This window comes from Alligator sinensis, unplaced genomic scaffold (assembly GCF_000455745.1).
Source record: "Alligator sinensis unplaced genomic scaffold, ASM45574v1 scaffold389_1, whole genome shotgun sequence".
NCBI lineage: Eukaryota > Metazoa > Chordata > Crocodylia > Alligatoridae > Alligator > Alligator sinensis.
The window spans coordinates 2,605,389-2,619,582 of record NW_005841951.1 but is presented as its reverse complement, the minus strand read 5'-3'; the positions used below and the strand labels follow the sequence as shown (position 1 = coordinate 2,619,582).

Here is a 14,194-nt window from a genome sequence, read left to right as displayed (position 1 = left end):
CCTGGGCCAGTGCAAGCCAAGCCCACAGAACTCCCCCGCCCCCGCTGCAATCTGGTGGTGGCGGCTCATCCCAGGGCCAAGTGCCCTAGAAGGAGTCCCTGCTGGGCAAAGCGGGGCATGGGCGGGTGGGCGGCGCCACTGCTTACCCTGCGCCAGAGCCCTGCTGCCTTCTCACCATAAATCACTGGGCAGGCGGGTCCCCGACTCAGGCCCCACGGGCAGGGTGGCTGGGGCCATGCACAGGTGCACTGGTGGCCACTAGATGTGGGCTGGCAGGGGCCATCGCGGCAGAGGGAAAATGAGGCCGGGAGGAGCCGATGCCTTCCCTGGCAGAACCCACATGGTGCCTTGCTGGGAGCGGCCCAGCCAGGGCCAGCAGGAGCGCAGGGCCCGGGCTGGCAGAGCCCAGGGTGGGGCTGTAGGAGCGCAGGGTCTGGGCCGACAGGTGGTGTGTAACCAATTATCTTTATTTACATTAAATCCAATGAGGAAACAGGTTTCAATTAGTGCTGTTTCACTTAGGGCTCATTTTTTCCGGAACCAATTAAGAGCGCTAAGCAGGGCTTGCGTGTAGTTCCCCTCTCTCCCTCCCTCCCTGCTCATATATACAGACCTACAGGACAAGAGCGAACCCTAAAACAAGTCCCAGAATAGCACTTCCCTTCCCCATCCCAGTCCACAAACCCAAGTCTGCTTCTGGTCAGCTACCAACACTGTATCTTGTATCAGTAACGGTTACAAAGTGAAATTGTGGAAAAGAAAAGTGGAATTTTCACACCACTCCCAAACGCCCAGCCACTGCAAGATCTGAAATGTGTGACTAACAGGTACAAAAATGCTGTGCACACTGGTCAGTCCTTGCCTCCTACTTTCAGTACAAAAAAACACCTGTCACTACAAGAAAATACAAGGAAAACAGCAAGACCACTACTACGTCATTGCTAGCATTAATAAAAAAATTATATAAGCAACACTGTGCATCATCCCAGCAACTATCCAAACTACAAAGAGAAAACCAGTCAGAGAGTGAAAAGATGTAGACAAATTGGAGAGTGCAGTGGAGGGCAACAAAAATAGTGAGGGGGCTGGGGAACAGAACTTCTGAGGAGAGGCTGAGGGACCTGGGCTTATTTAGTTTAGAGAAGAAAAGACTGAGACGCGATTTAATAGCAGCCTCTACTGCCTGAAGGGGGGGTTGAAAGAGAATAGAGCTGGCCTGTTTTCAGTGGTGGCTGATGACAGAATAAGGAACAATGGTCTCAAGTTGCAGCAAGCGAAGTTTAGGTTAGGTATTCGGAAAAACTCTGTCACTAGGAGGGTAGTAAAACACCGGAACAGGTTACCCACAGAGGTTGTGGATAGGGGTACGCCAATAAAGATTTTTTGGGCCAACACCAATGGATGAGGCCGATACTAATCCGACTGTCGATATGCAGCCCAGCAGCTTGGAAAGAAGCATCCAGCTGGTAAGTATTGTGGGGTGAAGGGGCAGAAGGAGGGGCAGATCAAGGCTCTCTCAGTGAGGGAGGAGAGGGGCAGGGGTAGACACTGACCAGCCATGGCAGGACACCATGAGCAGTTTGTCTGGGGTCGGGGGGGGGTTCTCCCACCACTGGGCACACCCCTGAGGAGGCATGGGGGCATGTGCCCCCCAGTTCTTTGCGTGGGGTGAAGGCAGGCTGCTGCTGCGGACTGAGGCTGGGAACAGCGCTGGGCTCTTCTCAGCAGGCGGGGGAGGGTAGAAGGGGGACCTGGGCTGGAGCTGTGCTGGAGCTAGGCAGCAGAGGCACTGGAAGGAGAGTTATGGGGTGGGCTACAGGCCCCTGTAGCCCACCCCCCTTCCAGTACCCCCACTGATTAATCATTTAACCAATAAGGGCAGTGATAACCAGTTAGGTTACTGGTTGTTCTCTAGCTCCCTATGCAGTGTGAAAGGGAAGTGGGGAAAAGGGAGGCTTCCTGGTACCCCAGCAGAATCAGAAGGCAGCAGGGCAGGCAGAAAGGAGGGAGAGAGGAGCAAGGAGGGGAGGAGGAGAAGGGAGGGGAACTAATACCCATAGCCAAAGAGGAAAACAGCCAGAGGCCTAATGACTCATCAATTAAGCAACTAGCTGCTCCTTCACAGGTTCTCTCCCCATCCCAGGGCAGGGCTTCACGTGGGCTGTGTTGTCTGGCTGGGTTTGCTTCCTTCCCCACCAGTCAAAGGTCCCCAGGAGCCAGGAGTGTCTCCCAGCAGCAGCTGTGTCCCAGCTGCTGTGTTATCAGTTAATTGTTTAACTGATAAAATTAGAGAAGGTTAAATTAATATTTCTTAAATTATATTTACATCCTGTTGGTGACATAATTGGGGATGAGAAGGAGGCTGGACTAGATGACCTCCTAAGATCCTTTCCAACCCTAATTTTCTATGATTCTAAAGGAGGATGCACAAAAGGAAGTGTGTAGGATTAGTTTTCTGACTGTTTCCTACAAGCTTCAACTCCATCACAAACGATACCAAACTTAATTACAGAGCACCCTCCAATTCAAAAATAATGTTCTTCCCTTAACTTTGCAGCCTAATACAACATAAATAGGAAATGCTTTGTTCTATGTAAATGCTCTATTTGTATAGGTCAGTGCTCAACCTATTTGCCTGACAGCCAGATGGGCAGTGGCAGGGAGGAAACATGTCCCAGCCCACACTTGGTGGCCCTGAGACAAAAGGGCGTGACCTGGTCGACACCCAACCCCACAGGGCTTGGGGTCTGGGAAATTGGCAGCAGGGGAGGGTGGCTATATTAATTGCTACTGGTTCCCCTCCACCAAATTTCCCAACCCGTGGGCAGGCCAGACACAGGCCATCTGCTGAGCCCTGGTATAAGTCAATAAACAGCACAGATAAAGAGCCTGCTAGCCCTTTCCTCCCCTCTCCCTAACATATATCTCTTTCTAAAATCCATACTAGGAACACATTAGATGCCAGCGTTGCCTCTCACTACATAACTAAGTACTATCACATTACTCCAGGTTTAGTATAGTCAGACATTTCTGGAAAAGAAAGTAGACTGTAATTGTTCCCTTGCTGAACACATCCTTTTTTTTTTTTTTTAAAGGGATACCATCAAAAAGTTTTACACTGCATTAAAAACAAGGCCGAGTCACATAAAACAATGACTAATAAAAACATTTGCAGGGTATTGTGGGTGGGAAGGCAATGCTAAAACAGCTGGATAACTAAGTTTATTTTTTAATTAAAATATCATTTTGCAAAGTAGTTCAAGTTATTAGGCCTGACAGTGAAATCTGGGTGATATATGCTACAGCCTACATTACACAGTCAATTTAAAGTTCACGATCATGATGTTCCCTTCTGCCCTGAAAATTTTAAAGCAAGTAAATTTAAATTTTACAAGTAAATAAAACTACAGCTTTAATGTTTGTTTCCTATTATTTCAGTTTACCTCTGAATCCAAGACAACCCTAAATTTAAGACAACACCCCCCCATAATTAGATTCCACATGTGGAAAAAAAATGTTTTAGTAAGAAGACCTACTGACAAAAACTAAGAAGTCATAAATTCAACAAACCTTACCTAAATCTATATTAGGTTCTGTCCAAAAAAATCCTGGTGAGTCCTACAATTTAAGACTGCTTCACATGCATCCTCACTATCACTCTTCTCTCTACTTTCATCTTCAGGTCCATCAGTGGCATTGGATACAAAGAAATTTAGAGCCCATTAATAAAGGCTTCAAGAAGTTATCCTTCCCCAAGAAGTCAAAATCCATTGGCAAAACAGTGATATGGCTGGCTTCTTAATCTTCCTCCCAGGTATAAATACATGGTTCCCTACCAAAAGCTAGTCTGAGTACCGACACCATAAATGGTCCTTAAAGAGCTTAAATCAATTATTGTGGGTTTTTTCAGCATAATTTATGGCTATCCTTTTGAAGTCTCCCCCAACCCCCCACCTTCTTATCTGTATTTCCCTCGGCACAGAGGCAGGAACAGTCCCAGGAGCCTCCAGAAGTCTTCACTAGGCAAAGGCTTCCAGCTGGGACTCAGGGGAAGAGGGGTGGAAGGGAGAGGGCCCCCCCTCCCCCGCCTTACTTCTGCAGCTGTTTAGTTCTGCCACCAGCTCCCCCTGGGTCCTACTTCCCCCTGGTTCCTGTCATCTTTGACAGGCAACCAGGGGCAGATAAATATTAATTTTCTAAATTTTTTGAGGGCCCCTCAGGCCAGAAAGAATGGCCTGGCAGGCCGAATCCAGCCCACCAGTTGTATTTTGCCTGCCCCTGTATTATTGAATAAAATGTCAGCCTGAAGATTCAAGTCTCTTACTGGAGCGAACACAAGTTATTGTAGGTACTGAAAATGAGTTCTGATAAGAGTCCTCACACTCACTGCAAGTGCAAAGATAGGTATCTCTAAATGCTAAAGCAAGTGGATACCTCTAAAAAAATTTTTGACAACTGTCAATTTGTAAGCTAAGACCAACTAACTCTAATACAAAAATCTGAATTCAAACCTAGACCTTCAAGAGAAAAAACAGCTACTGTGTTAGCTTACTATAACTCACTTTACTTACCTTCGAAACTGGGTGAGGGAAAAGCCATCATCATCAGTACAGGAAGAATCATAACTCCATGTATCATTATAGATCTGTGGAAAGAGAACAAGAGAGAAATGTTTATACTTTCATGATTACTTTTTTCCCCCCAATCCTAAACACATACATACACCCACCCACCATCCAGCTTTATCAACTGGCATTCATTGATTCAACACGCGATTTAGGCGGCACGTAGGTTGGTTTCTGGATATCACTCTCCCTCCCACCCCCATTACACATTATTTCCATCTCACTGCATTTACAACAATTTTAATTGTCCAAATAAAAGAGTCCTAGAATTTGTTATCATCCTCCAGATACTAACTCAGAGTACCAGGTTTACTCATGTAAGCCATCTTCTAATATTGTTTATAGATACAAATACAGATACAAATTAGTGACAAACCTTGACCAACATACAGCCAAATGTTCTGAACTTTCAAACGAGTCATTTTACAAATGAGATTACTCTGAATTTTAACTAAGTTTATGCAGCTGTATATTACTTGGGCTCTGAGGCAATGACAGTGTATTTTAACAACCTTTGAAGAAGCAGGACACTGACCACTGTGGTTCCCCTGCTTTACTTATAGCAAGTAACGGTGTTATGTCTTGTGGTTATGTCAGGGTTGACTGTGTAGTTTTGCCACTGGTTTTTAACTAATAGATTAGACAGAGGTCTCAAAAATGTTGAAAATATAGACAGTCATAGAGAGCTATGCAAAACAAGTCCTGCTGTTCATTAAATTTTCTTTAAAAATAGCACTTGATTCCCTTCAACCAACTTTATATTTACCAATTCCTTTCAGTAAAAAAAAATATTCCCAAAATATAAACATGGAAACTATCATCAGTTAAAATGATCAAAAGATCTTTCAACTCAAAGCCTGGAGTTTTAGTCCTAATAGACACAATCCTTAGCAGAATCGCTGTCTGTAGGATGGAAGAGTTATATTATAAACTGTGTTAACCACTCTTAATTTCTAGCTCAAAAAGCAATAACTTCCTCTATTTCAAGAATCATTAACCAAATAACCTTCTCCAGCTATTTCTTTTCACATGCCAATACAAGTGTCAATATTCCAGCTCTTTCAACAGGTAAGTATTCATATTCTGTCTCTCACTGGAAACAAAATAGGAACAGAAGTCTGGAACAGAAAGTTGTGCCAGGGATACCCTGAAATAAAATAAAACATAATTTGGGGCAATCAGAAGTGTGGAAGACAGCCAACTCATCTTTGTTGTAATGTTTGAAGATAAGTAGAAGGGTGCTTTGCCATTAAAAAAAAAAAAGTATGTGAAAGTTGATGGAGATGACTTGGACAGTCTTCCCCTTTAATACCCCAAACTGTCAGTTACCAAGTCTCATTTGTCTCAACAGCTCACAAAAAAAAAAAATTCTTCTTGACATTGTATCCAGATGAATTTATGCAAGCCTGGGAAAAAATGTGGCAGATTCAACATGCCATCTCCTTTCAAACATATCTACAGCTCAAGTGCCCATACAGAAAAAAACTGATTTTAGTGATGTTGGTATCTAGCCACCACAGAGGTGGCTAAAGAAGCAACCCTGGAGGCGAGGCATACCACAGGGTTGTATAATCTCCAGAAATGCTCCAGTTCACTCCCAGCCTCATTTGGAAGTAGGACATGCATTCTATACCTACCCTACAAGAGCTAACTGGACAGGAATAGGGACAGAGTGAAGCAAACAAATACAGAGCAAAATCCACTGTTTCCTCCCTCTAGAATTTAAGGCATTAAACATAAATATATGAAAGGTTACCTGAAAATAAAGTAAGAGACTGAAGAAAAAAGTCATGACATAGAAATGAGGGAGACACCACAAAATATTTACATTTTGAATAATCCTTTGACAGTTTCTCAAACATAACACACAAAAACAGATACATGTCTAGGATTGGATGGCAATGGGAGTACACCAGGACCCTTCCCTCTGGGGAAGCAATGATCTCTTTCTAAAACGTGAACTATTAGAGAGGTGCTCCTCTCACCCTGAAATACAAACATACACTGCACATGCTTCCAAACAAAAAAAATAAATTAAACTAAATGAAAATGGACCACAAACTTTCAAGACATACGAATAAGAGCTCTTCCCCACTAGGCAAAGGGATCAACTTTCAGAAAAGGGCATCTGTGACAGGGGGCAGCTCTCGGAGTCGGTTCTCATGCCAGCCCGCCCACCTGTTTCTATGGCGCAGTCCACCCAGTCTCGCCTGCCACAACTCTGCTGTTCCATAAGCTGTTGGTATAATGCAGGAGACTGCCCGTTACCACCCCGATGCAGGGGGCACTATCTGCAGCTCCAAGCTCCCCTACACCACAGCCCATGACTCGCAGATGGCATCCACATTATGTAATCATAACCTACACCAAGACTGGTGCTCCAGGGTCTCACAGGGACTCTCCCTCCCTCCCTGGAGCAGCAGGTCATTATGCTTCCCCTTAAGGTCTTTCCTTCAACCCACTTGGCCTCCTTGCAGCAGAGGACTTACTGGGGTCAGAACTCATCCCTAACTCTCTGGCTGAGCCCACCACTCGGCCTCTGGCCCAAACTATGGCCTCAGGCATCCACAACCATGCCTTGGCTTCTTCCCCACACCTGAAATTCCTACTTTGCCACTTCTAGGGCCCCTACACCACGCCCCACCTTGGGGTCTTATCTTCACAATCAACTTACTCATGGGGCTGGCCCTTGTGCTGCCCTTCAGGCTTACTCCCAGTTCAGCCCTACTCAATGCACCGCTGGGACTGCCCGTCAGGCCTACTCCCGTTCAACCCTACTCAGCCCCCATCATGCACAGCCCTTCAGGCCTACTCCCATTCAGCCCTACACTATGTGGGGCCATGCTGTACACTCCCCATGCTACCCCCTCTGAGGTCTCCCAGATCTCACATCTCTGCTGAGCTAAGGTACCTACACATAAGCATACCTGGCCCCCACTACTCCCAACATCTCTACACCACCCCCTTGGGGGTCTCTGGGATCTCGTATCCCTGCTGGGCTCAGGTGGCACTCTGCTTGCCATGTCTGGCCCCACTGCTCCCACAACTGCCTCCAAAGCCCACCCGAAGATGGGGGCTGGGGTTAAGGCACCCCTCCTCACCTTTCACCAGGGAGGTAACTGGCCTAGCATTTCCTGGGGACTCCCGCACCACCCAGAGCCCCACCAGGCCACTCTTCCCCAGCAGGGTGCAGTTTTAGGACATGCCCAGGACCACGAGCTTCCTGCTCTTACCTTCCAGGTGTTCCTGCTGTAGCTCAGCCAGGCAATGTTTCTGCCTGGGCTGGCAGCAGCAAACTGCAGCCTTTACATCCCATGCTCTCAAAATGGCTGCCATCAACTGGTTCTCAAAATGGCTGCCGCCATCAGGCATATGCTAGTTGCCCGACTCTGCCCTTAAAGTGGCAGGCACCCACCGCCCCCCTGCCACAGCATCTGATCAACTGTTTGATGCTTGAACTATCAGGCCATGTTCAGAAACCCCTAAGTGACACCAGAAGATCTAGTTTCATTAAAATTACAGAGCTTAAAGGGAATCATCATCATTATGAAAACACTATGGCAGAAAAGTCACTTGTCCTGTGCCAACCAGCAGACCAGTGGAAGAGCTGAAATAGTCTTGCAGAACCTAGTCCAGCACTCCATCCAGTAAGCTAGGGGTGCTCAACCTGAGGCCCACAGAGCCACTGTACCTAACCCACAGGGCTCCCCATGGATCAGGAAATTTGGTGGTGGGGCTCAGTATCCATTAAATTTGGATACCCTGGCAAATCCCCAAACCCCAAGCTCTGCACAGCTGCTCAGGGGCAAGCTATGCCCCATTTTCCAGTGGCTGCAGTGATTGGCTGCAGCGATCAGCCCTCACAGGATTGGCTGCGGGGGGACCCTTCCCTGGGCAGCAAGATCAGCCACAGGGGAAACCCTTTCCCTCCCCCCCCCCCCCCCCCCGGCGGGGCGGGGGGGGGGGGGGGGGGAGGTGCGGGAGCATACCCCTTTCCCCCCCTGCAGGGCCAGGTTGAGGCTATGTCACACCTCTTTCCTCCCACAACCCCCTACTTTCTATAAAAATCATCAGTTGAATGTCTGACATATCAGATCTATGTTAGATCTATGTTAGAGGGCATATCTGTCCAAACTCCTTTAGAAGCCCATATAGCTATTATGCAGAGCTCTCCCATTACAAATCTGAATGATAGTCTGAAAGATCAGTCTATTAACATACTCAAATCTGCATTTTATAACATACTTACTTAGCCCTCTCAAAAGGGAAAGCCAGATGCCAAGTAGTATAGTATCTGGCTGCTTCTCTGAAACTTTCTTCCCGTAGACATTCCTTCTCTGAAAGGCCTAAAAGAATATTTTGTCTACTGGCTCTGAAGTGCCATGCATACTTACTACAGTTTATTTAAAAAAAAAAAAAACTTCACCCTGTGCATATTTATCACCAATTAAAATCCTGTCCTGTGTTTGTGCAGACAAGGTACAGCCCTTAGACTTCTGGCAAATAGCCATTGTGGCCCTTAAGACTGCACAACCGAGTTACTCTACTACAGCTGGATCTGCTATAAATATGAGCACAAAAAGAGGAGAGGGGTGGGAGGAGACTAGAATAAAAGTCTCCTGAACCTTAACAAAATCCAAATTTTCCTCTGAAAGATCTGAAAAAAAAAAAAATTACCCAAAACAGAACTAAAATAAACAAAAACTCTTGAATACTTTATTCTGCACAAAGATTTCTGTCTGCTTCAAAATGTTCCTTTTATCTGGATTTGTATTAAATAAAAAGATAGACACCAGCAAGCAAGAGATCTGTTCTTACTGTATGTGGTTATCCAGCTCCAGCCAACATACTGTGTTTAGATAGCTGAAAGCCTGCCAAAAACTTTGGAAGAGATGTCAGGATCCCTAGCTGGTTGCCATTTTGCACAGAGACTGCAGTATCTGCTGTTAGCCTGTTAATTCAGCTAGTTAAAAATAAACCCCAAAAGAAAACCCATTTATAAATCAGCTCCAGGATCAGACACCAACAGTCAAAACAAAGAGGGGGTTCTACAGACTCCCCCCCTCTTATTGAGAGAGAAATGAACCTGTCGAAAAGAGATCCTTCACAGAGATTAGAATACAACTGTTTGTAAGAAAAGAAATGTAACCCTCTGCTGGCTGAGCTGTCCCTCTGACATGCTTGCTGGAAGGGGTAGGGGAAGAAATGGCACTGGTCCAAATCGCATAGCCTTGGAGAGCAGCTCAGTACTGTTGTCTGTTCAAAATGATCTGTCACTTCAGACTTATCCTCCGATAAGCCTTTCTGCCATACAATCCCATCTCCAGTTAGTCGACTGCCTTCTCAGCTTTGATTTCCCAGCAACATCCTTGCTTCTCAAAGTTTTAGATTAAATGTTTCCTGCTGCAGCGATAAACCTGACAAAGACACTACTGTTTCCAAGTTTCAAAGTGCTGAGCACTGAAGGAAAACAGCCCTGGCTGCTCACCTGCAGGAGTCAGACATACTTGTGGTTCAGGAAAAAAAAGAAAAGTAGTTACAGCCAATAAGCTGCACCTTTTTTCAGAATACATCAAAGCTGACTCCCACTCTCTGGCATGAGCACTGCATGCGAGCTGGCGCTCTATTGTCTTGGTATTTGCTATGTTATCGCTAGCCTCCTACAAACCCAAGCAGACACAAACTAATTGGGGCAAGTCTGAGTTATGGTCACTGAAAACACTGTACCATAATCTACTTAATATATGCCGGCTATAAAATGAGTATGATTCCCCTCCATAAAAGAGTCATTTAAAGAGTCATTTCAGCTCTAAAATATATTCACAATAATGCATATTGCCCTTTAATTTATTTCCAAACCACTGGTTCTTCTCATGATTTATTTTGGACTTGAGAGGAGCCCCAACTTTTAATTTTATTACAGTAGAAATCTTAAGGCAGAGAAAGCTATGCCATTTTAAAACTGCAAAATATATACGATTCCATAACACATTCTAAAAAGAACCATTACAAGAGTTCAGTAAATATACTGTATTAGTATTGTAAGAATAAAATACAACCCTAGCAGCAAAACTAAAATTACTATAGTCAGGACTTAAACAGCGCTTTATTCTAAACTTCAAAATGCTGTATAAACATTGAGTATATTTTTTAAGTCATACTGCGAGGTCAGGGGAGGAATGCTCGTTATATTACTACAGTAACGTCCAAGATTATTACAACAACTTTTTTTTTTAATCCAACTTTTTATTTATATTTAAAATGCTGGGGTGGAGGTTGGGGGGGGGGTTGTTTGTTTGTTTTGGGGGGTTGCATTTCTCTCAGCTCAGGTAATGAAGTTACATATTTTACTCACCACCAGAAGTATGCTGGAAAGTTTAGGAGCCAGTGTGAACTCCAAGCTGGAAGAGTTTAGAACCCAAGGATGCGCCTGAACCCTTCTACCTGGATGGAGTCAGCTGCAGTGAAGTTAACAGAACTCTGTATAAATGGAAAGGGTCGTACCTCCAAATCCCTTTTGCAGGTTCAGAAACGCATGGAAAGGGGAGGGGATGAAGCAAAGGCCCTGTAAGTGCAGTACTGTGTGGACCATATTTTGGATTGATTGTTTTGTGGGGGGGAGACACCTGGCTCGAGTTTAGGATTTGTGGGGCTGATATGTGCTTTAAAAGGCAGCCAAGGATAGCGGAGAGGTATAGCAGATAGGTTTCTAGTCAGCTTCACTTTCAGACTGTCTTACATTAAAATAAGATTGAGCTGTAAACAAAGCATAGAAACATTTGTTTAAAAAAAAAAAATACCACAAAAACATTTGTTTAAAAAAAACAAAAACAAGCTATTTCCATTAGAATTAAAAGCAAATGAAAACAAGTTTCAGGGTTTTTAAAATTATGCAGTACCAAATTCCACACCCAATTTTGGACATTATCATCTTGCTTTTAATTATTGCTTTTAAAGGACTATTCCTGTACTGCATTTGGCCCCAAGCTCCATTAGTCTTAAAGTTTTAATAGTAATAAGGGCTCTTGTTTAAGTGCAAATGAAAGCATTTGAAAGTAAAACCTTCTTTCAAAATGTTTACATTCTCAGACATAGCATTATGTACATGGCAATATAAAACAGCACAAGACAAACTACACAGAAATAAAGCCAGTAGGATTAGAAAAGACTACTTATATTGCCAAGCTGAAAGTAGTAAGCAAGGAAAGCAAACTGGAAAAGGTATACTTAAGTATTTTTTTAAGAATTATTTACTTAATGTAGTGCATAAATACACATACATGGATTAGTATGGTAGATTCAAAAATCTGTAAAATACATAATGTTTTGTATTGAACATTCATGTTATTTAGGTCTGGCATTTATTTTATTTTTTTTTTGATGAAGAGACACTTAGACTTGTACAGGTAAATTCACCAGAGATTTTGCTTTCGTTACCCATCCAACTTTCAGTTGCAGAAAGGGTATGGGAGTTCAGACATTTCCTGGACTATGCACAGAGCTACCATGATCACTAGGACTAGGGACAGAAATTACACATAAGCTGATATAAGTGATCAAAAACCCGTTTAAACCTGTAACAGAACAGAAATTCAGTGCACACAAAACAGTTTCAATATGGCCACACCTGGTTTAAGATAAACCTGGATGGATGTAATATCAGACTTAATTGATTTAAGTTAAACTGGTCTATGGAATTTCTGTTCCAGATCCCCTCCTGACTCAAGTTATGTCCCAGTTCCCCAGCATTAGGGTTACCATACATGTGGGTTTTCCTGGACATGTCCTCTTTTTTTGCTCCCTGGGCTGTGTCCAGGCAGGTTTTTAAAATAAGAGCAAATGTCCAGGTTTTTTACTGTTCCTCTACTCTCCTGGGCTAGCTACTTGGGGCTGGGACCAGCGGGCAAGGTGATTAGCTGTTGGGGGTCATGTGCTCCCCGCATAAGCCCCAGCAAGCCAGGTAAAGTGACACTGAGTACATACGTGTGTATGTGAGAGTAGGCACGCACACAACACGGGAGCTGCTTGGGAAGAAGGGCTGGTGGGGCAGAGATCTATGGGACAAGGGCTGACGATCCAGAGGAGTGAGGGGCAGAGGCAGGGCACAGGCATATCACTGCCCCCCACAATCATATCCCCCATCCCCCCTCTCCCGGTGTCCTTTTTTTTTTTTTATGGTGGAAATATGGTAACCTTACCCAGCATCCCAGAATATATTGCGGCCCCCTGTTAACCCCACCTCGCAGGGCAGGCTGGCTAGCCTTGGCTGTGCTGTCTGCTCTGGTAGAACCTAGGCTGGCCCTGCCCCATGGCTGTCACAGAACCAACGCAGCAGGTGCTGCCTGCACCTGTCAGCCCTGTGGGGCAGCTGGGGGGGGGGGGGGGCAGGGGAACAGAACCCCCAGCCCTGGTCTGTGAAGGTTGCTGCCACCCTCCCAGGTCAGGCCAGCATAAACTAACTTCACCGGGGGAAGGGGCCGCTTCGAGTGGAGAGGATGCTTTACCAGCATGCACGGTGACAAGAGGAAGGGAAGCCCAGGTAAGCATCAACATCCAGGGAGCAGGGGGCCACAACTGTCCTGGGACTGGGAGGGAGGCATGTGCACCCTCCGGAGGCTTCAGGTGCCTCTACACTAATGCTCGTAGTATGGGGGGTAAGCAGGAGGAACTGTGCCTCCTGACAGAAAACTGGTGGGACCCTACCTACAACTGGGTGGTGGGCATTCGGGGATATACCCTATATAGAAGAGACAGGACAGAGAGGAAATGTGTGTGGGGGGGGGAGGGGGTACACCCTATACAGAAGAGACAGGACAGAGAGGAAAGGTGGGGGGGTTGCGCTTTATGTCAAAGAGCACTTCATGTCATCAAGGATTGGCTTCAGGTTAGAGGAGGGTCAGGCAGAGACACTATGGGTCAAACTACAAGGGGGACATGGCAAAAGGGACCTTATGGCGGGTGTCTACTACAGACCACCCAACCAAGCGGAAGACCTAGACCAGGACTTCTCCAGTCAGCTTATGGAGGCAGTTAGGTCAAGGGATGTTATTGTCATGGGTGACCTAAACTACCCAGACATTTCCTGGAAGGAGCAGACAGCCAGGTCTGACCGCTCGCGTAGGTTCCTGGCTGTATTACAGGACCTTCACCTTATCCAGCAAGTGCACAGCCCCACTAGGGGTAACGCCTTGCTGGACCTGGTCCTGACCATGGGGGATGACCTGGTGAGGGGACTGAAGGTCCTTGACCACCTGGGCAATAGCGATCATCACCTGCTGGATTTCATTATCCAACGCAGGGCGACAAGGGCTCACACCAAGGCTAAACCCCTTGACTTCAGAAGGGCCAACTTCAATGAGCTTAGGAGATGGTGGGGGAGGCACTAAGGGCCCAGAAGGTAGAGGAGATGGGAGTACACAAGGGATGGTCGTACTTTAAGGGGGCGATCCTCCAGGCCCAAAGGATAACAGTCCCTGAGAGAAGCAAGGGGAGTAAGAGTGCTCAGAAACCCCCTTGGCTCAGCAAGGGCATTCAGGAATGCCTGAGGACTAAAAGGGGGGCGTACAACC

At 45.7% G+C, this 14,194-nt stretch overlaps 1 protein-coding gene across 9 annotated transcripts in view; it reads right to left on the bottom strand.

Moving 5' to 3' along the window:
- ACVR1 (activin A receptor type 1) overlaps positions 1-14,194 on the bottom strand; it is a 118,435-nt gene that overhangs the window by 61,325 nt on the left and 42,916 nt on the right. For 8 of the 9 annotated variants that reach the window (XM_025199936.1, XM_025199935.1, XM_025199934.1 and 5 more), the window contains one exon: positions 4,572-4,645. In XM_025199936.1, the coding sequence (XP_025055721.1) occupies positions 4,572-4,638 (67 nt within the window). In that variant the 5' untranslated portion in view covers positions 4,639-4,645. Of the gene's footprint in view, positions 1-3,575; positions 3,677-4,571; positions 4,646-14,194 lie in introns of those variants that run through there. The other variant, XM_025199939.1, reaches the window with a different exon arrangement.